Source organism: Adiantum capillus-veneris, chromosome 2 (genome assembly GCF_014529385.1).
Source record: "Adiantum capillus-veneris isolate H3 chromosome 2, ASM1452938v2, whole genome shotgun sequence".
NCBI lineage: Eukaryota > Viridiplantae > Streptophyta > Polypodiopsida > Polypodiales > Pteridaceae > Adiantum > Adiantum capillus-veneris.
In genome coordinates, this window is record NC_140932.1 from 125424749 (window position 1) to 125448010 (window position 23262).

The following is a 23262-nucleotide window of genomic DNA, read 5'->3' on the forward strand; positions in this document are numbered from 1 at the left end:
TCATCATATTTAGCAATGGCCCTCAATGTTCTCTAAATACACCACCATACTTAGGCTCTCTGTCTAATTTCCACTACTCATCCTAGTTTCCATTATTATATCCAATCTTCGTTTTCACATTATCATCTAATATCATAGGTAAATCTTCGCTTCTATCACACATAAATTTGTCTCTAATATACTGTGAGCAACTTTAACTCAAACAATGTAAGAACCAAAATAGCTTCACACTATGGATTTTGTAATGATTGTTCTCTTCGCATTTCTCTAGTTCTCACTTTGATTACTTAATTGAATACCAACGCTCCCTCTTTGTGCACTTCACTTATTAGAGTATGCTTCCCATTTTCTTTGCAAATGTTCTCATTACTCACAAGACTTTCTTATGACCTACTTACTTAATAGTCTATCTCCACTGGCTCCCGCTCAAACAACCTCTATATTTTCTAGTTTGTCGATCATCCTAAGTATGTAAATTTCACTAATAAGTAGAATAATTTTTTGTGAAGCTCACTAATCACACCATAAATTCCCTTCTTTATTTTTACAATGTTACTTATCACATTCAGGTGATATTCCACTAACACTATTCTCAAAGATTATCGATTGGCATTCTTTGTGTATCGATCCACTATCCAACCCAATTTCTTACTAAGCACTTCATTTTTTAAGCATGCTGACTCTCTTGTCTACAACTGCGACAACCTTTAAATGTGTCTACTAGTATGTCCCTCCAGTACGTCAAACTTTTATTTATTTATCTGCATTGTCATGTCAACTGAATACTCCAACACTGCTACAATCAGGGCTTACTACTTGCACTGTATGAATTTTTTTATTGACATGATTATTCATTACCTATGCGGCTACTTATGTGAGCTAAGGTGGTATGGGATAGTGAACAACAGTTTGTAAGTACCCTTCTACTCATACCATGCTCCAAATTGGTCTCACACATGTAATAAATGTTATATTTTTGTGCCTAGCCTAGTCCATTGGTCACGAACACATAGATTCGCCGATTCAGGCAGTGTGTAGATACTCATCTTGGTGCAGATCCGATGATTTAGGTAGCACATTGATAAATTGCAGATTCATGGTTTTTAAACAATATCACATGCAGCTTCATCAATTTAGGCAGCATTAGTGTAGATTCTTCAATTTAGGTAGCATGTGTTCTTCATGTAGATTCGCTGATTTAGGCAGCATCGATCACAAAATCATGTTGCAGTGGCTGGCCACCACTATATAACTGGTATGATTTTGTTACCTCGGTATACAAAATGAAGGATATTTGGATTTGGATTTGAAATGGGTATATGTTGGCAAATATTTGGATTTGGATTTGGAAAGGGTATATGATGATTTTTTGTCACGATAGTATTTATGGAATTGCAATTGACATTCATGAGGATTGACTTATTGAATGATGAGTGTGACCAATGATAGCCTGATTCATCAGGGTATGACATATACTGCTTATTCTAGTGGTATGGGACACTAGAATAGTTTGTATGTGGATGACGGCAGGCATAAGCAATGTTGTCTAATTTTATGCATTTTTCGTTTAGTATGTGATAGTTTCGACACAGATTTCTAATCACTATTTTTGACAAGTATCATTTGCAGATTTTTTATCTTTGCAACTGAGGACAATTGCTTTCTAAAGGAGAGGTATGTAATGGAATTGATATTTTATTATCTAGTGCAAGTGACACGGGGAAAAGGCTAAGGGTTATGCAAAAGGATCTCAAAAGGATATTATATTTTATGTATAATTTATTGTTCAAGTGCTCTTTTATGAGCTTTGGCCATTTATGATCGGTCGCCTGGTTTGTACTCACTTTGACCATTCAAGAAATCTATAAATCAAATACGTGCAACAGGAAAATGGTCACTCTTTCACGGGGGGAGATTGCACCCAATGCTCATGTCTATTCTTGTAACATTTAATGGCCTAAAATCTTATTTGTAGCGGAAATTAGCATGAACATAGTGGGCATTTCATTAGAATAGATTCTTAATGAGAATTACAAGAGTTGCTTGGGTGGAGAGAGCAACAAAAAGCATAACACCTAGTTAGATAGCATCGACAATACTTTCAAAAGAGAGAGCAATTAAGCTATTGACAACAGTTGAGGACCGGATTTGCATGGAGCCGGTCCCCCCTCCAAAAGGCTTTGTATTATGGTTTCTCCCATCAAGAGAGACATTGTACAATACAATTCTTTGTGTTCCTTCAAGACTAGCTAGTGCAATGAAGATGGAAGCTTCATACACCAAGCAAAACACTTAATCAAACACAACTTGAATTATCCCCGTTCTCAGACCCAAGACCTCACACACCTTCGAAGATGGTGAGAGCTAGCAGGGTATGAGAGTAGATTGAGAGGAAAAAGAAGTATCTTACGAGAAAGAAGTACATCTCCTCACATAATCACTCATATTAGCATAGCTTAGCTTAGTAATTAGCTTGGTAGAGAAGATGAGCATGCATTGAAGCTTGACTCTTGGTTGGATTTGCATCCACATGCCAAGAGAGTGTTGATGTAGGCTTCTATCTCACAAGCTTGGAGTAGGTGATGAGCTCTCCATTAAAGCTTGGGAGGAGATAGAGTATTTTCCCTTCACACATGGTCAAGTGTGAGAGTGAATGCCAAGCAAAAATCAGCCCCCTCTCTCTCTTGGGCGAGCCCTAGCTGCTAAGTTAGTCTGGCTTTTGCCTCATTGGACCTCCCCAGGTCAAGCCGATAGGGATTAAGCAGCATAAGTGATAGCCTTCTGACATGTGTCCCCCTTTCCCCTTTTGTGAGAGCTTTAGATAATTAAATAATTAGACTAAACTCTCATTGGACCCCTTTGCCTCCTGGCCAATAGGAATCAGGCAAGCCATGGGGCTCCTGAATGCTCATTGGACCCCTTGGGAGACTGCCCAATAGTCTTCTAGGACACTTAATTCTTATTGGTTTCTTTTATTAAATGTTTTTAAATTAATTAAACTAGATTTACTCTAGCTTAATTCTCATTGGTCCACTTCAAGGGTCTTCCAATAGGAATTGGACATAGCTTGTGGGCATCTGGCCTAGGGAGCTGACATGTGTCCCTCATTCCCTTTGTGTAAAGGGAGCCTGTGTGTGTGTGTGTGGCTTTCTCTCTCATCCCCTAGCTTTGGGGCTCGCCCCCTCCCATGTAAGGATTTAGAAAGACTTTTTGGGCACACACTAAGCATCCAATTTTCCCTAAGGTTGACCTTTGGACACAACCTTTGAATTTTGGAACCTTAGCATTTTGGAAGTCTTAATGGGCTGAACCTTAGGGTCTTTTTAGCCCGTTGTTTCACATGGCTCTTTTGCAGATGCCCCCCCCTTTGGATCCCTATTTTCCCTCCTTTGGATCCCTACTGTGGCCGGTCTACTAACTTAACCAATATTCTAGCTTTTTCTCCCTTGGCACTTCCCCACATTAAATGATCAGTTTAATATGAGAAAATCATTTAGGAGAATTAGATATTGATTATTATGACATTACCTCTCTCTTGAAATCATAGTCGTCCTCGACTATGGTGTAGAGAAGATAAAGCATATGCATGAGTCCTTTTCTTAGCGGGTAGAGGATCCCTATGTTACCCTATGACATCATTCCATAATGGATGACTAGTCCATTTGGCGCTTGAGAGCCTGAGGCTGCCGCAAGCATGTCTGCACATTAGTCCTATCAGTCTTCCATAGTAGAGTGACAAGCTCTACTTGGTGTTCGGGAGACGTCGTCTCCGCAAACTTGATCTAAGCATGCATACTACTTCATTTTTGTGCACAAATAAAGAAAAAGAGAGTCTTATAAGACAAAAATTTTTGTTCATTTTTAACATTTTGTACATTTGCTTACTCTTGGGAAGCATTGTAAGCATTGACAAGGTTTAGGTTATCCTTTAATTGTATGCCTTGCATCCATCTAGCATCTTCAAAAGGATAATTCTTAAACTTAATAAGATATCGTCGGATAGTCTTACCGCCTCTTAATACCTTGTCTTCATGTCGGAGAATGGACTCGGGCTGCAGCACCTCCTCGTGGTCCTCGATCTCCGGTGGGTCTTCAATAGTTGGTTCTTGAGGTGGCTCTCCTTTGTAAGGCTTCAAGAGGCTCACATGAAAAGCATTGTGTATGAGCCAATGATTGGGCAACTTAAGTTGATAGGCCATCTCATTGATTGGCCTAAGAATCTGGAAGGGACCATAGTACCTTTTTGCTAGTTTAGCATAGTACTTTTGGTGGCCCGTAGGATTCTTGCCCGTCGTGTGCCTTAATCGAGCTTTGGGAAACTTTAACAAGACCCAATCGTTTTCTTTAAAGGCTTGGGCTCTTCTGTGCTTGTCAGCAGCAGCCTTTTGCCTTTGCTGTGAGATAGAGATAGCATCCTTAATCTTTTGGAAAGATTCTTGTAGGTCTCGGCTATACTCATCTGCAGCGAAGATCTTCCCATGTACCTTAAGTAGCAAGGGACTTTTTGATCTTCCCTCAATTACCTCGAAAGGTGCTTTTCCTGTAGAAGTATGTACAGTGTTATTGTAAGCATACTCTACTAAGGGTAAGTACTTCTCCCATTGGGATCTTTGATCTACTTCCGTTACATAGGCTTTTAGTAGATCGAGAATAGTTAGGTTAGCTATTTCACTTTGGCCATCAGTTTGTGGATGATAGGCCGAAGAGAAGTTTAGCCTTGTTCCTAAATTCTCAAAGAGACCCTTCCAAAAATTACTGGTCATTCTAGGATCTCTATCCGACACTATGGACATTGGCAAGCCATGGTACTTGAAAATTTGTGAAATGAAGAGGGTTGCCATTTGATGGGCTTTGATAGTCTTTTTGACAGGTATAAAATGAGCTTGTTTACTGAACCTGTCTACTATCGTCCATATTCCCGTATTCCCATGGATAGACTTAGGCAATCCAAAGATAAAATCCATGGATATGCTCTCCCACGGTGAATTAGGGATTGGCAAGGGTTGAAGCAATCCAAGTTGCTTCCCTCTATCAAATTTTGTCTTTTGACATACCACACATTTGGAAACATACTCATGTATGTTCACTTTCATGGTAGGCCAATAGAAATATGTTTCAATTCCCTTTAGGGTAGACTGAATCCCTCTATGCCCCGCATATGGGGGAGCATGAGATTCATACATTACTTTCTCACGTAGTGAGTTAGTAACGCATAGTCTATTGCCATAGAGAAGATAACCATCTTGTAAAGTAAATGGTTCTTCTTTCTTCCCTAATGCAAGGGCTGAAATCACATCTCTAAAATCGGGATCAATAGCATACTCATCTATCATTGAAGATAGATCATTGTGAGTTGCTATGGAAACCGCATTCACTCTCGGTCGTCTTGAGAGTGCATCGGCTACTTGATTATGCTTGCCAGCAATGTGAGCAATATGAAAATGAAATTGCGAAAGGAAATTTTCCCACCTCATTTGTTTGTCGGAGAGCTTGGTCTGCGTCATGAAGTACTTAAGACTTTGGTGATCCGTTCGCAGAATGAAAGGAGTCCCCAATAAATAGTGCTTCCATGAGTCTAAGGCATGTAGAACTGCAAGGAGTTCTTTTTCGTATATGCCTAGAGCTTGCTCAACAGGGTCGAGCCTTCGACTCTCATAGCCTATGGCGTGCCCTTCTTGGAGCAAAACAGCCCCAAGGCAATCACCACAAGCATCACATTGGACCTCAAATGGTTTTGAGAGATCCGGTAGTGTAAGCACAGGTTGAGAGATAAGCTTTTCTTTAAGCTTTTCGAAAGCATTGTTCTCCTTAGCAGACCACGTATACCTAACATTTTTCTTTGTTAGGTCATGTAATGGTCCCGCAATTTGTGAGAACTTTTCTATGAAGCGTCTATAGTATGCACACATACCTATAAAGCTTCTTAGTTCATGAAGATTCCTTGGTTTAGGCCATCCTTTTATTACCTCTAACTTGGATGGATCCATTTGGATTCCATCTTGAGAGATAATGTGACCTAAATATTGAATCTCTTGCAAGAAAAATTCACTTTTCTTTCGATTAACATAAAGTTTATTCTCTCTTAAAACTTGAAATATTACCTGGAGGTGTTGCTTGTGTTCCTCTAATGAATTAGAGTAGATGATAATATCATCAAAGAACACTCCAGTGAAGGTTCGATGAGGTCTGAACAGCTTCTCCATCAAGCGGTTAAATGTGGCTGGTGCATTAGTCAAGCCAAAAGGCATGACAATGTATTCGTAAAGACCAAATGTAGTACGAAATGCGGTCTTTACAATGTCTTGATCAACTATCCTTATTTGATGATAGCCACTTTTTAGGTCAATCCTACTGAAGTAGGTCGATCCTTGTAGCTTATCAAATAGGTCTTCTACCCGTGGAACGGGAAACCTATTCTTGATAGTGATCCTATTTAGTGCTCTATAGTCGACACACATACGATATGTGCCGTCTTTCTTTTGCACTAATAGCACAGGTGAGCAAAATGGAGATGAGCTAGGCCTAACCATGCCCTTCTCAATTAACTCATGCACTTGCCGCATAATCTCCTCTTGTTGAGCTTGAGAAACTCTATAAGGAGGTTTGTTAGGCGGTGAACTTCCTGGAAGAAGTTCAATTGCATGGTCGTCATTACCTCGTTTAGGAGGTAGCTCACAAGGGATGTCGTCAATAAAGACATCTTGAAACCCCTTGAGAAAATTGGATAACTCTAATTCCTTTTGGTTGCTTTTATTTTCTTTTGCTAAAGCATTAGGTTCATTTTGAGAATCTTTAACAAAAATCATGTACACGGAAATAGAGCTCTTTATTGACTTGTTGAAAGCTGGTGTATGTACAATGGGGATGGTGTTACCCATCTCCCTAGCATCTATATACATGTCCTTTTCCCTGAACTTAAAGGAGATTCTCCTTTCAGGAAATTTAACATGGGCAGCCAGACGGTCAAACCATGGTGCCCCTAGGATTACATCCTCATGCTTGAGAGGAGAGATAAAGAAATCCTCTTTGTCCACATAGCCTTGGACATGAAGCCTCAATTTCCCGATTAAGGGAGTGACTGAAGCTTCTTGCCCCTTGAAGGCACTGTCTGCGGGTAGGATATCTCCCATCTCGTAGGATTGTATGCCTAGCTTGGTGGCTAACTCCATAGATATGAAATTGTGAGTAGAACCAGGGTCAAAGAGAATAAAAGCATCATGTTCTCTTACCTTTCCCCAAGCATGGCATAGAGGAGATCCTTTGTGGTGAGTTTGGTGAATCTCCTCCTCTTGGATTTCAACCAAAGAAGCTCTAGGAGGATCTTGGCGGTTGTTCTTTTGGGGACAAGCGCGGTACGCATGCCCTTGTTCGCCGCACTTGAAACACCGGTTATCTTTACGATAACGCTCAAGCTCTTCAGGAGAGAGTTTATTCTTTCCTTTGTAAACTCCCTTCTCTTTAGCTTTGTTGGAATTGCCCTTAGGAGACTTTTGGACATTGTCCTTCCCTTAGGCTCATTGGAACCTTTGTTTTCCGGGGGCTTATTATTTCTTTTACCCCCCGTTTGGAAATTGATTCGCGAGGCCACCATAGTATGGTGTATTACCGCCGATATGGTACGTGGCCTTTGGGAGTTGACATACTCCGCCATTTCTTCGGTTAAGCCCGCACAAAATTGTTGCTTTTGCTCTCCAAAATCCAACTTTTTGAAGACAGTGGCTTTGAGTTGTAGGTCCCAAAACTTGTCTACATATTTGTGGATGGATTCATTGGGAGAGAGCTTTAAGCTTCGCCATTCGGTGAGTACTTTGTCTTTGGCATCGGTGGCCAAAAACTGCTTCATAATGGAAGCTCTTAAAGCCTTCCATGTTCGTGGAGCTTCACCGTTGGCTCGTAGGCTAGACCACCATTGTCTGGCGGACTTTTGAAAGTGCAAGCTACATGGCGTAGCTTAGAGGACTCCGTGAAGCCCTCATCTCCAAACGCCGCATCGAATTGCTGGATAAAGGCCAAAACTTTGTCTGTAGCACCGAAGGTGCCATCATAGGTAAGGAAAGAGATGCTCTTCCCTCCCTCTTTGAATTTCTTCAGCTTGGACGACCTCTTCCATGCGGCATAGGATTTCCTATGGCCTCTTCTTTTTGATGGTTCAAAAGTTGCACCATCACTTTCTTCAGAAGATGAAGAATTTGAAGAAGGTGGAGAAGAGGGTGACCTCTTTCTCGCCTTTTTCTTGTCTTGATCTTTGTCGTCTTCACCATAGCTTTCATAAGAGGAAGAGGATGAAGAAGATGGAGAAGAGGGTGTCCTCTTTCTCGCCTTTTTCTTCTCTTGCTTTTTATCATCCCTCTTTGAATTATGGCGTGGAGAAGAGTGTGATGGTCTTCTCCGCTTTGGTGGTGATGGAGAGCGTTTAGCCCGCCGTCTTCGTGGAGCCATCTCCGCCGAGGTGGCGGGAGACTCGCTTTTTTCTCGTTCCTTCGGTGGAGGCTCTTGAGTTCTCCTTTGGGAAGGAGATGCATCATCAAGAAGTAAGTTCTTGAGCCCTTCATATGGATTCTCTTCTTCTTCCCGAATCGGAGAGAGACCTCTTTTGGTAGTCTCACAAGGAGGCTTCCTAGGTGTTCTCTCGTCATGGTGATGAGCTTGGAGAATCCCGTGAGCACGGAGCTGCCGTTGCACTTCACTTTGGAGAGATGGATTGCCCATGGCTTGTTGAAGCCTAGAAACAAGATAATTAACAAGCATTGAAGCATCATTAGTAGCTTGCTCATGAGCAAAATCAAAGTTATCAACATTAATTTCACTCTCTTTAATATTGTCAGCCATTCTAACAACTTTTAGGTGTAAACTTTTTAGGTGTACTTTGGCACTTCAAGCCCTAGTTGCTACTCCTCTTTACCCCTTTAGAAAAAGCACTCAAGCTACTGTACCCGCGGCTCGAATACCATTAATTGCAAGGAATAGAAGAGAGGGTCTTTCGACACCAAAACAGCACCGGCTCCTGTCAAGCTTCTAATAGCTCAATAGTGGTTAAGCCGTAGGCAAGCCCCGTAGGACTCCACTATTAAGACCATAGCTCTCGACGGTGATGCCCCGTTAACTGCACAAAGGCAGGCGCACTGAAAGGCTGAAAAATCCCTATTCTACTTACTCACAGGCAATTAATAATACCAACCATTTGTAGCTAGCTTGAGGACCTCCCTTCTTGAGCAAGAAAAGAGAAACCTTGAGCTCTGATACCAATGTAACATTTAATGGCCTAAAATCTTATTTGTAGCGGAAATTAGCATGAACATAGTGGGCATTTCATTAGAATAGATTCCTAATGAGAATTACAAGAGTGCTTGGGTGGAGAGAGCAACAAAAAGCATAACACCTAGTTAGATAGCATCGACAATACTTTCAAAAGAGAGAGCAATTAAGCTATTGACAACAGTTGAGGACCGGATTTGCATGGAGCCGGTCCCCCCTCCAAAAGGCTTTGTATTATGGTTTCTCCCATCAAGAGAGACATTGTACAATACAATTCTTTGTGTTCCTTCAAGACTAGCTAGTGCAATGAAGATGGAAGCTTCATACACCAAGCAAAACACTTAATCAAACACAACTTGAATTATCCCCGTTCTCAGACCCAAGACCTCACACACCTTCGAAGATGGTGAGAGCTAGCAGGTATGAGAGTAGATTGAGAGGAAAAAGAAGTATCTTACGAGAAAGAAGTACATCTCCTCACATAATCACTCATATTAGCATAGCTTAGCTTAGTAATTAGCTTGGTAGAGAAGATGAGCATGCATTGAAGCTTGGCTCTTGGTTGGATTTGCATCCACATGCCAAGAGAGTGTTGATGTAGGCTTCTATCTCACAAGCTTGGAGTAGGTGATGAGCTCTCCATTAAAGCTTGGGAGGAGATAGAGTATTTTCCCTTCACACATGGTCAAGTGTGAGAGTGTGAGAGTGAATGCCAAGCAAAAATCAGCCCCCTCTCTCTCTTGGGCGAGCCCTAGCTGCTAAGTTAGTCTGGCTTTTGCCTCATTGGACCTCCCCAGGTCAAGCCGATAGGGATTAAGCAGCATAAGTGATAGCCTTCTGACATGTGTCCCCCTTTCCCCTTTTGTGAGAGCTTTAGATAATTAAATAATTAGACTAAACTCTCATTGGACCCCTTTGCCTCCTGGCCAATAGGAATCAGGCAAGCCATGGGGCTCCTGAATGCTCATTGGACCCCTTGGGAGATTGCCCAATAGTCTTCTAGGACACTTAATTCTTATTGGTTTCTTTTATTAAATGTTTTTAAATTAATTAAACTAGATTTACTCTAGCTTAATTCTCATTGGTCCACTTCAAGGGTCTTCCAATAGGAATTGGACATAGCTTGTGGGCATCTGGCCTAGGGAGCTGACATGTGTCCCTCATTCCCTTTGTGTAAAGGGAGCCTGTGTGTGTGTGTGTGGCTTTCTCTCTCATCCCCTAGCTTTGGGGCTCGCCCCCTCCCATGTAAGGATTTAGAAAGACTTTTTGGGCACACACTAAGCATCCAATTTTCCCTAAGGTTGACCTTTGGACACAACCTTTGAATTTTGGAACCTTAGCATTTTGGAAGTCTTAATGGGCTGAACCTTAGGGTCTTTTTAGCCCGTTGTTTCACATGGCTCTTTTGCAGATGCCCCCCCCTTTGGATCCCTATTTTCCCTCCTTTGGATCCCTACTGTGGCCGGTCTACTAACTTAACCAATATTCTAGCTTTTTCTCCCTTGGCACTTCCCCACATTAAATGATCAGTTTAATATGAGAAAATCATTTAGGAGAATTAGATATTGATTATTATGACAATTCTTTTCTCCTCTCCTCTCTTCTCTCTTGCCGTTCTGGTGTAGCACTCCACTCTAGGAGGTGCACTGCATGCTCTGTCTTGTTCTCTATCTCTCTCTGCTCGCTTTTAACTCAACTATGGATTGTGTGACTCGTCACGTATGCATATTTGTTCTTTTATGGCTTGAAGCGTGTTATTTTGGGTATTTTGCAAGGCCACTGCATCTCTATCTGTAGCGCGCACACACACACACACACACACACACAAATAAAAACACATACACATGCTCTCACTCATGCACTTCAACTGGTATCAAAGCCTAAGGATTGGAGAGAACCATTGGAGCTTGGTAGGGTAGCAAGCGTGAAGCAGACAAAACACATAAAAATTTTAGCATGTTTTTGCATATATGTTTTTTTATGTCAAAAGGTGTCCATTTAGGCCAACTCTTTCAATTTTGAAACAATTTTTTGTGCTCTTTGACTTTGTAAAAGATTTTTTTTTCTCAAAGTACTGAACAATTTTGAGTCACATTGCTCAATCTTCCCGTAAGTTTTGTAAGTCATGTTGCTCAGAGACTGCCTTTAAGTCGTGTAGGATAGACTACATTGTTTTTGCAAAGTAGATTTCTCTTAGATAGAATCAATGTTTCATGTAAATTCTTGGAGTTCCTAATCTTTTTTGTGTGCTCTACAACTTTGCAGAAAGATTTTTCTACAAATATGGCACGGTTTGGGAGTTATCTACTTCAGACAGCAAGTTGGTCCACATTTTAGATTCTTCTATATACATTTTTTTTGCATTGCAAGTGTTTTTTCCCTGTGTATGTATATGCATACATATACAATTGCAGATAAATATGCAAACCATGTCTGCATATTGTGATGATTTAGAGTGCTTTGGAGCTGATTTGCTACATCCAGAGAGCTTGGATTGAGCTTGGTTGTTCTCTTGTTTTGTGCATTTATGATTTTCTCTCCGTGAAGAGAGCATGGGATGAAATTTTAGCAAAGTTATGTGCATCAAACGAGAACATTTGGTTGATCTATTCACTCCTCTAGACTCTCACGATTTGAGAGCGGATTGTTCACAGGTTATGCGTGTGATTGAACCGATTTCGAAGAGAATGGTGCACGGATTTGGAGACTGAGAGTTTTGCAGACATTTTGACATGATTGTGGTGAGATGATTTTTTAGTTGGTATATATTGCTCATTTGATGCATGCTTTGATGTTCGTTTGTATTACCATGTGGAAGCACATGATGTGTGCTTTTTGGTGATGATATTCTCTGTTTTGCAGTGGCATATGTGGGCTAATTGTTAGATGTTTTTGGAGCATCAATTTGTCTATATTTTGGAAGTTCACTTTGCATCCAGGTTCTTGCTAGTCATTGCCTTGCTTCCAAAGTGCAGTGATGCACTTTTTGTTTTGGGTTTGTAGGACTATTTTCCAAGTTTAGAGAGTTGATACTTTGGGGAAGCCCAGTATTTTTGAGTGAGGTTTGATGCGCATGGTTTGCTCTCGATACAAGCATTGTCTTGGTTATTCTGGCAAATTGGTCGAATATTTGCAGATCTCTATCGAATTTTCCCAGCAATTTCATCGTTCATGTGCATTGATTTGCAATTGGCTTGATTGCATTTGGCAGGAGTTCAGTGGTTGCTTTGCAATTTTTTTATGGCATTGCATTGTGAAAGTGGTTGTGCTTCACTTATTTGGTTTGAGTTTGAGTTTGAATCCCCATATTTGTTGGATTTGACATTGGTTATGTGGTACTCTCTTTAGGAGGGAGATTGTTGATGAAAGATTCATCATTTAATGCATAGTGCTCTTGGTTACATAGGCTCTTGGATTAGAGCGGTTTTGGCATCATTTGAGAAACTTTGCTCCTTGACTCATTACATTGATCGCCACATTTGCTAACAGTTCTCTTGGATAGCTTATGGAAAAATATATGTTGTATTTTGACACTACTTGGTGTATGAGTTAGCCAAGCTTTGCTATTTTGACAGTGCTTGATGGTATGAATTAGCCAGGCTTTGTCTATTATTAGTAGATCAATTTGTACTTAATCTTGTTCATAGGTCTCCATGGATTTGGAAAGTACATCATTATCAAAGTTTATGAGGTTTGATGGCTCAAAATTCAAAAATTGGAAAGCAGGTATGCATGCATGATGCATTGACTCAGTTGGGCTAGATGTTTCCACTGCAGGGCATGGATGCTACGCTAGAGTCTATGATTGATGATGAGTGGGAAGACTTGGAGGAGCTTGCATGTTTGATGATCATTTTACTATTTACACCTTGGTGAATTTGTCTACCACATCAGTTTGGATGCATGTATAGCTATAGATTTATGCCAGAGATTGTGCAATGCTTTGGGCACAAATGAGTCTAGAGATATGCCTACAATTAGAGGATGATCTCGCAGACAGAGAGATATTGTGCATTGGCATTGTGGTCATATGAGTCATGTATGCATGCATTGTTTTTACGGACGCAAAAAGGGACAAATGCTATCACTTTGATTGATGTGGGAGCAGAGGTATCGTATAAGGCTACATAGGACGGGGATGTCGAGTTTGCTTCTATGTTTACTCTTGACTTTCTTATGTTAATTGATGACACATTACCTTCACATTGGATACTAGATGCAAGTGCTAGGTTTCATGTCATGTCGAGTTGTGATTAGTTTAGTACATATGATAGTGGTATGCTTGGATGTGTGTGTCGAGTTGTGAGTAGTTTAGTACATATGCTAGTGGTATGCTTTGACGTGTGTGTCTAGCTAATGGTTTAGTGCATGACATAGTTAGTGAAAAAGATGTTAGATTATCATTGCTAAGTGGTGCATCATACGTGTTGCAACATGTGCGCTATGTGCCAAGTTTCACATAGATTTTGATCTCTATGAGTCAATTAAGAGACAAAAAATGCTAGGTAGTGTTGGATGAGCTCTATTTCAGATTGCATCGTGGATAGCTAGTCATAATGCGAGGAGCTAGTGTTGGCATGATTCATGTGATGCAAGTACATCACGTTGAGACAACACGGTCTTCATGAGTATGCAACCATGCAGAGAGACGAGGCATGTCTTCTTTGTAGATGGAACATAGGATGCTCTAGTTAGTGAGCATGTTGATCAAATTGTGCAGGCCGTTGTGTGACAGGGCTTGTTATTGGGATACAATAATGGATATAGATTTCTTGTGCATTGAGGATTCAATCATGATTCTATCATTCATGGATATGCTTAGGCCAGAGGATGATGCATGTGAGTTGGAGCTTGACATTGCTCTTGATGCATAGGGTTCATGGCATAAAGATGATTTTGGTATGCATGTAATGTGCAATGGGCACGAGGATGAATCCCAAAGATTAGAGTCAAGGTGTTAAGATGACTGCCATGAGTGGAGTTCTGAGCTAGATTTGACTAGACGGTCTCGTTGATAGAGATTGCCAGGATTTTTATCAAAATTTGGGAGTCTCATGTATGAGATACTGATCTCAAGACTCGAGATTGCATTTATGGTAGTGCATTTTCAATGGGAGCAGTTAGTCATATAATGATTGATACTAGCTTTGAGCATAGGGGCACTTTGCAGCGTATTGTGAGATACCTGTGAGATGTGTGTGACTTTGGTGAGGAGTATGTAGTCAATTACTCTATACTTCTACAATTTGAGTTGGATGAACACAAATTTAGTGAGCGAGTGGGCATTGACTGAGGTCAAAGTTGATGATGTCCTTGTATATGTTTTGTACAATTTTATTTTGTCTTTTGCATTGTTGCAAGATATCAATGATGATGAGAGCTACATAGAGGTTTATGCCACGAGGTTGGTGGTGAAAAGTACAATCACCATGAAAGGGAAAGCAAGAGAGAAGCTTCTTCTTCTCACGTGTGACAAGTGAGAGCTTTTACATAGAGCACATAGTTGGTGAAGGAGAGAAGGATAGTTTAATTCACCGTCAATAAGTGTATGTTTGAAGGTATATAGATAACTATATGTGTGTATATGGCTGTATGTATCTTGTGTATGAGCCTCATACTCCTTATATAGGTTCTTGGCCCTGGGTGGTTCACCTTAAAATATGTAAGTGTAGCATGTGAATTCATCAAGAGAGTTTTCTAATTTCAAGAAATTTGCAGGCTTACATCGATAGAAGAGGTTTTAAAAATCACTTCGGAAAAAAAATTGCATGTTTTCAAGGAAAAGGGGTAATTATATTCATCAAAATATGTCTATGAAGAGGGGTTATTTAAATGTTGTTTGAATGTACGTGATATAAAGGGCTTCATAGTAGTGGAGGTCCTGGGTACATGGCAAAGAGTAGAGAGAGAAAGACAACAAAATTGGACGCCCAAAAATCTCCCCCAAAATCTCTCCTAGTTTTTAGAAAAATATTCTCTTTCCTTAAAAACATGCCCACTTTGCTTTTGCTTTATTATGGTCAACCATCACCCCCTAATTTAGTTCCTACCCTTCACTTTTGGCCATCCCCTTTTTTTTAAAAGCCATTCAAAGCTTCGCTTCAACTAGTTTTACGAGATTGCGCCCACTCTCCCACACCCTCATGTCTCAAGCATTGAATCATAGTGGGTGCGCTTAAAGCCTTCACGTTTACCACTAGGCCAACTTCCTTTCGACACTTTTGCCATCCTAATTTAGCTAAATGGAATCTTGGCAACTAATACAACCGTAGCCTCTCGTACAACCCTTACATGATTACAATGCTACATCTTATAAAAATTGGAAGCGAAAAGGGCAAGAAAAATCAAATTTTCTCAAAATTCAACCATAGCTTCACAGGATCCAATTATAGCAAAACCCCACTCATTTTGTGCTAAAAAGCACTGAAGAGCGTGAAAAGCAAGAAAGAGAATTTTTTTCCAAACACACATAGCATAGTGTACTCACTTCATCCAAGTTGGGCTTATTGGGAAGCTACATAAATTAACTCTCCAATATGACCATGACACATGAATCTCATTTGTGAGATTGTGAGATAGAACAAACGACCCACATATTTCTTGTTTTCTTAATCAGTTCACCCACATTAGATTCCATCTTGAAATTTTGATCCAAGGGCATAGCAATAGTCTTACAATCAACCATACAATACTCTGATAGTGTTTCTCATGCATATATTGTTTGTGATAGCCATATGTCACCTCCTTTGTGCTATAGTTTCAATGCTCAAAATATACCACAGCTCACCCAAATCTTTGATGTAAATTTCTTGCTTTAAGAGAATTTTTACATGATCTATTTTAGCACGATGACTGCCTCTAACAATCAAATCATTCATTGAGATCCAAATTGTTACAATACTTGCTTTATTCTCTAGCACATGTGATGTCCCTATATAGATTGACTATACAAAAACCAATGGTAACCAAGTATGCTACAATCCTTTCATGCCAAGATTTAGGTTCTTTCTTTGGCCCATAAAGTTCTTTCTTCAATATATATGTACATATTTGGGGTGTCTCATACCCATATGCCTATCCCTGTTCTTGCAAATCAATATGCATGAATGCATCCTTCACATCCCATGATAGAAAATCCAACCTTTTGGTGCAATCACTACAATAAGAGCACTATGGATCCATATTCATCATGGGCTAAAATTCTCCTCATACTCAATCCCATAAGTCTAAGCATGATCTTTTGGTACCAATATAGCTTCACATCTACTCACTATCATATCTACATTATGCTTCATCACGTCGAACCACATACAACCAATGATAACTTTGCCTTGTGGCAATGACATCAGATCCCAAGTCTCATTTGCCAACGAGGCCAGGCATCACCTCATGCATAACTTGTTCTGACTTTGCATTTTCAACAATGTCAAGAAAGTGGATTCTACATCTTTCATAATGTTTTTGTATATGCATAATGACAAACCACGTAATTGACATACATTAGTTATTACATGAAATTATGAATCTATGTGGTCTAGCATCACTGTCAAGTGTCCTTTTTTATGCTTGTATCCTTCTAGCACTTGAAGCCTTCACAAAGAGTATTCCAATTTTCTCATCAAGTCTTCACTCTTAGCCACTCAAATCTCCATCATCATGACATGCACTAAAATTTGGTATAACACAATAAGGTCCTTGGACCAAAGAGAGGCCATATAAATATACATAGAGTGCATTTGTTAAGGCTATGCACATAGATCTTTGAAGCCCTAGCAGGACATATAAGGAGTTAATCAAGTATTATGGCATAAGAAATTGGGCTACTCACTAGTTGTACACTATGAAAGAGTTGAAAAGAATGGGAAGTTGAGTGCTGGGGTTGCAAAGGAGGTGATGAAGGCACTGGAGGCACCGAAGGCACCGGAGTGGATCTATGTAGGTATGGCAATAGCACTCATCATAGCATGCACTCTTCCAATGCAAGCACTTTTGCATGCACTAGAAAACCTAAAGGTTTGCACAAGTATGCAAGGAAAGCATGCGCTCTGCATGCACTAAAATGAGAGAGAGAGAGAGAGAGAGAGAGAATCTTCTTTGTTGATAGATTTTCCAAATAAGAAAACTCGAGATTTGTTCCATGAGGTGTTAGTGGATTTCATTAAATGAGGCATGGTACTTCTCTCTTTTGGAGGTTTGGCTATTATATTAAGATTTGAACAAATAGATTGCTTCTTTGAATGAGTAGCAACATATCAATCTTGACTCCTTTATTTATTCTATGTCGCGTTTTCTTCAAATTAAAGTCTCTATTGTATACTGTCTTTCTTGTTTTTGATAAAATATATTTACTACTTAGATAGTGCAAAGACACTCTAAAAAGAAAAAGACACCAATTAAAAAAAAAAACACACAAATGTAATAATGTGCACTCGACCATCTCTCTTTGTATTTAAAACACAAAAAGTTTTTCAACTTTCCACTTTGGTGGGTCTTTTCGTTTCCTAAACTCACCCTTTACTTATTCCCTTTAGATGTTTTGAAAGGCTTGAATTGCTAGGAATTATGCTATTTAGGGACCTACAAGCTTATCTCTTAGAAAATGGGTAATACTTATCACCTCTTTTTAGTAGAGAAATTAGTAATTCAAGTTAAAATGCCGACAACATTTTGACTTTCTTTCCTTTTGGACATAGGCATCTTCAAAGTTCAATTCCCTAGGGAGGCTAGAACACGTTGTTTAGAGGTGCAAATGTGAAGAACTCCATTACTAAAGGATACTAGTAAAACGGTGCCGCCTTCGGTGGTGGAATGGCCTCTATTACCCTCAAGCTCTTTGCTCTTGGTAAATTTCATAAAAACAGGTGAACATTTACACTCTCTCTCTCTCTCTCTCTCTCTCTCTCTCTCTCTACACCATCGAAGGAGATGAAATCTAGTATAGCCTCCCTCTTCTGGTGCCCCTCTCTCTCTCTCTCTCTCTCTCTCTCTCTCTCTCTCTTGCAGTCATCAGGGCTATAGGGCACTCTTTTATCAGTCCTCCTTCAAATTTAAAATGTAGAGGTAAATCTCAAATTTTGTAGGTGGGATTACACTAAACCTTGGTGTTTTTTGAGCATTTTCCTTTGTCTACATACTGGGTGGATTCTCTCTCTCTCTCTCTCTCTCTCTCTCTCTCTCTCTCTCTCTCTCTCTCTCTTTGTTGTCCATGTATTGGGCTCTCTCTCTTTTCCTCTCTCTCTCTCTCTCATTCTTGATAAGAGAGAGAGAGAGAGAGGTATTGTATGTGTTTGAAATTTATAAGATAGACAACATGAAAACCTTTATGCAACAACCTAAACAAAAGTCATCACAACATATTTTCAAACTAACTTTGCACTAACATATATAGAGTAAGTGAGATTTCCCATGTCAAAAAATATAACATGTAGATACTTAAGATTTATATGCTCAAAAGCGTAGCCTACGACATGCCCTATTGCGGTATCGAACCACCCATGGTCCACGATGTAAAACACATCTACCAATCACTGGAGGAAGAGATCCTAACACAAAAACACGTAGGAACCAAGCACCGAGACTAAGATTCTGAGCAAACATAGCATTAATTGGACGGGTTCTGCCTAACTCTGCAATGGTGACAGGTGCTCTGAATCCTCTCTGAATAGCAACTTGAATGTAGCACAGCAAGCTCGAATCATATGAAGCATGATATATACCCACCATCAAGAATTATGGGTAATATTGTGATATATAGCCAAACAAAAAGCTATTAATATAGATAGATATTTTGATACACAAAAGCTATTACTTCACTATATCAACATCAACATTGTTACCTTGCTACATCCAAGTCCTCGAGTAGATGAATCACCTGCATGGCTGTGATTGGACCCCTCCATAATGGTGGATCTAATACATAATAGTTGACTGTGAGATTTAAATTCTTTAAAGTATCGAAATGTCACAAACACACATATACAATATTTTACCTCAGACGTGTCGAGGTCGTCTCCCTAGTGTGTAAGTCACAGAGCCATTAGGATCCATCTTCATTTATACATATACATATACATAAAGGATTAGAAATTCATCAAAAAGCACATGAATCATAAATCTCTCAGCACTAATAAATCTTAGTCAATTGTTTCAGCGAATATACCTTGCTTGAGGCCACACCATGTTTCATAAGAAGATACTAAGCTTATAAATGACAAAGAAATAGTTGCGAGAGTCACCGTGCTTTTTTATTGGATGAAACATATCCAACCACGTTAAACCCCATGGCAAGGAGGTGGCAAGGGGCAGGTCAATTGCAACACCTCTTTGTAGACAACGTTAGAAGTGTATGTTCTTTGATCTCCATGTCTACTAATGCATGTTAAGTGACTATCACCAACCACAACCTTGATGGCAGAAGAGGATATCACGCGAGACATTGCCACATATAGTTGACCATGGGTGAAAACAGGTGTTGGGAGGTACAATCCAAGAACTCCCAATGTTTGGCCTTGCGCCTTGTTGATTGTCATCCCAAAAGCACAACGTAGGGGAAATTGGCGACGTCTCAAATGAAAAGGGAGACCTTGTTTAGATCCCATGAGAAAATCAATCCTTGGAATGAACACTACATTTCCTGCATGTGACCCTGTAATGATTTTTGCTTCAATCACTTTGCTGTGGATTTGCTTACAAATCAAGAGTGTCCCATTACAAAGACCACTTCTTGGATCCAAATTGCAAAGCAACATAACTGGAGCATTCTGTTTCAATTGTAAAACATGCGGTGGAAAACCTCCCCCAAGATCTAAACTATTTACAAACTCACTTGTGAATAAAATGCTATCACAATTGGATTCACACACTAAGTCCACACTGACATATTCCTTATAAGTACCAGGAAATTGTTGCAAGCCCAAATTGTTTATAGCATCCACCTCCTTGTTCCGTGGAGCCAAAATTGCTCTATCCTTGAAAAAGGTTGCATGGCAAGTCTATGTTTCAAGGTCTCTATATATGCAAGCAACCAAAGCTTGCAAATTATTTTGTGGTAGCATCATGCAGGCCGCCAGGGCCACATTATCAAGTATGTCCCCATCACAAACATCGCCATTACCAAAATCAAGTGTCCATTGCACAAACTCTCTTTCAGTAACATTACTTACACAATTGACCACTCGCATATTCTGTGTTAGATGCATGATTTCTATACGTTGCCAAATGTATGAGTGACACAAAGATGCATTAACAATGTCTTCTCTTCCCCCTTTACGCACATAGGTAATATCTGTCTGAAATCACCACCAAGGAGGAGAACCTTTCCACCAAACAACATGTCATTTTTCATGACATCTCTTAGTGTCTTATCAAGAGCCTCAAAAGCGTGTCTATGAGCCATGGGGGCTTCATCCCATATGATCAGTGAGCTCATTCGCAACAACTTAGCAAGCTGGCTGTTTACTTTAATATTACATGTGGACTCATAAGTTTTATGAATAGGGATCTTGAATCTAGAGTGTGCAATCCTTCCGTCGTCGAGAAGTTGTGTGGCAATCCCGGACAATGCACATGCCAAGGCAACTTTGGACTCTCCGCGTATCCGAGAGAGCAATGCATTGTAGAGATAAGTCTTTCCCGTTCCACCTGGCCCATCCAAGAAAAAAACAGTCCCTCTGCTCATGCCAGCTGCTTGTAAAACCCGATTGTAAACTTCCCTTTGCCCAACATTGAAAGATTATTCCATTCGAGCAGAAAATACTCTTTTTTCCTCTCTGTTATACATGAACTCTTCAGCAAGCACTCCATGCTCACTCATAATTTGCAATGTGTGATCCACCTGGGGCATTCCAAAATAATCCGAGAGCCTCTTTCCATAGTGTTCAAGCATTGTCTCTAAGTTTGACAAAGATTGGTTTTGTGCCATGTGTTCACAGATATTTGCATCATTTGTGCGAACCCTCATATGATATACATGGTCCTCAGAAAGCTCCTTACAAAATCGATTCCACAATGCACTAGGATGTATTGGATCACAAAAAACCAAAATGACTACAAACAGTAGGAGCAATTGTTGCCCTGTTTGTTGAAAAGAAGCTTCTTCCAAACAAAGAAACCATTCATCATCAACTTACAGTACTCCTCGTGCATTACATGTTTCTTTAATTGTGTCATATACTCGTCCATTGAAGGTTCTAATATCCTCAAAATACTTACATCTTTTGCACATGTTGAGTAACATACACAAATAGTACAAATCTCCAGCATTGGGAACAATGTGGTACATTCTTTCAATCATGTCACCAATCTGTCTTTGAGTCCATGTTCTACTTGTTGGCTTCCAAACCCACTTTGTTGGGAAGTCTATGTACAAAAAATCATTGGCCTCTGGATATTGTTGATTTGCAACAAACCACTCAGTGAGTGTTGTCTTTTTGCTGACCTCTCCCTCCACCACACTTTGTACAGTCACTCTGTCGCTAAAGATGACTTGATTTTGATGAGGCAAGTGAACTTGGAGCCGTTGTATGTCAGGTTTCTCTTGATGCATGTGAAACCCAAGTATACGCCAGATAGACTCACATGCTGATACATATCGAGCATTAAGATAGTTTGTAACTTCATTTAGAAGCCCTTCACTATCTTGTAGAACAATAGTGGCCTTGTCATGTCCCTTATACACATACTTGTAGAGATATTTCACAGCGGATATAGTGTAGCAAACCTCCACATTGATATGTGCATTGTACCTTATTGACAAAAATGGATTGTATGGAACAATCCATTTATTACTCATTCTCACTTTATTACGAACAGTGTAATTTCCATCATCCCTCCTCATGTACTTTGGGTATCCATCCCTAGCCACAGTAGTCGATGCACTGAATCTTCGAGGATATTTAAACCTGCACTTTCCATCTTTCATACATGGAGCATTCTTATTCAAGTTTCCACACGGGCCATGCACATTACACCGACTGATAACATCATACAACTGTGGAAACATTACTTTATCAGGAAGCTCCACACACACAATCTTATCATAATGCAATGTCTCCATTGGATTATGCTCAGATGCAAGTATCAATAGAATGTGACCATGAGGAAGGCCTCTCTTTTGGAACTCAATCACATAAATGTGTCCAATGACCTTACCAAAAATAGCTCTCTTAATCAGCAAGCCCATCAAATCCTTGAACTTATGGTAGACACATGACTCATCCTGTTTTGCAACTCATTCTCAGTGTCAAAAAAATACAACTGAGCAAAGCGAGGGATTTGACATGATCGCTCTTCTGGCATCAATGGACCAATGTTATGATAAATAGATCCATGCACCTTGAAGGTATAGATTCCTTTTCTTGGGCAGAGAGATTCGTCTATATGAGCTCCCAAAGAAGCAAATGCCAACACACTATTGTATGCTCTGATATGTTTCAAGAATTTTCTACTTCTAGTATTACCCCCATGCATCAATTCCCTTAATTCTAAAGGAGGTTCACTTAATGGCGGCAAAGAAACATTTCCTGAGTTGCAACAACTCTTCCCCACAAATGTGCTTTGCCTCTTTTTTCCAAGCTAAAGCACCACAAAAGGAACATGCAAAATCCAAGTTGCCTATGTTGTGAAGAACACACTTTTCATGAGAAAGAGAAGGCTTTTTACAAAGGGAGTAGGGTATTCGTGATAGTGGGTTACTTGAAAAGAACACATACTTAGGCAACAATAAATTAGTACGTATGTCAAGTGCATTGCACTTCTCGGACCGCAATAGGTTCGAGACAGGCTTCTTGTTCGTAAGGTTGTCTCATGGAGTGCATTGTTTGCGCGACATGACACAGTAGACGCCCGGCGGCACACACACACACACAGACAAAATATTTGAACCTGCACTTTCCATCTTTCATACATCCCTCCTCATGTACGTTGGGTATCCATCCCTAGCCACAGTAGTGGATGCACTGAAGCTTCGAGGATATTTGAACTTGCACTTTCCATCTTTCATACATGCAG

The 23262-nt window shown here is 40.0% G+C and overlaps 1 protein-coding gene across 1 annotated transcript in view; it reads right to left on the reverse strand.

Moving 5' to 3' along the window:
• The window catches only part of LOC147463553 (uncharacterized), a 71539-nt gene extending 49230 nt beyond the window's left edge, over positions 1 to 22309 (reverse strand). Inside the window, exons 1-4 of the mRNA XM_086496808.1 lie at positions 21384 to 22309; positions 21033 to 21266; positions 20570 to 20966; positions 19838 to 20222 (exon numbers count right to left, since the gene is read on the reverse strand). Of these exons, the coding sequence (XP_086352934.1) occupies positions 19838 to 20222; positions 20570 to 20966; positions 21033 to 21266; positions 21384 to 22309 (1942 nt within the window). The remainder of the gene's footprint in view (positions 1 to 19837; positions 20223 to 20569; positions 20967 to 21032; positions 21267 to 21383) is intronic.
• Between the last annotated feature and the right edge of the window lie 953 nt (positions 22310 to 23262).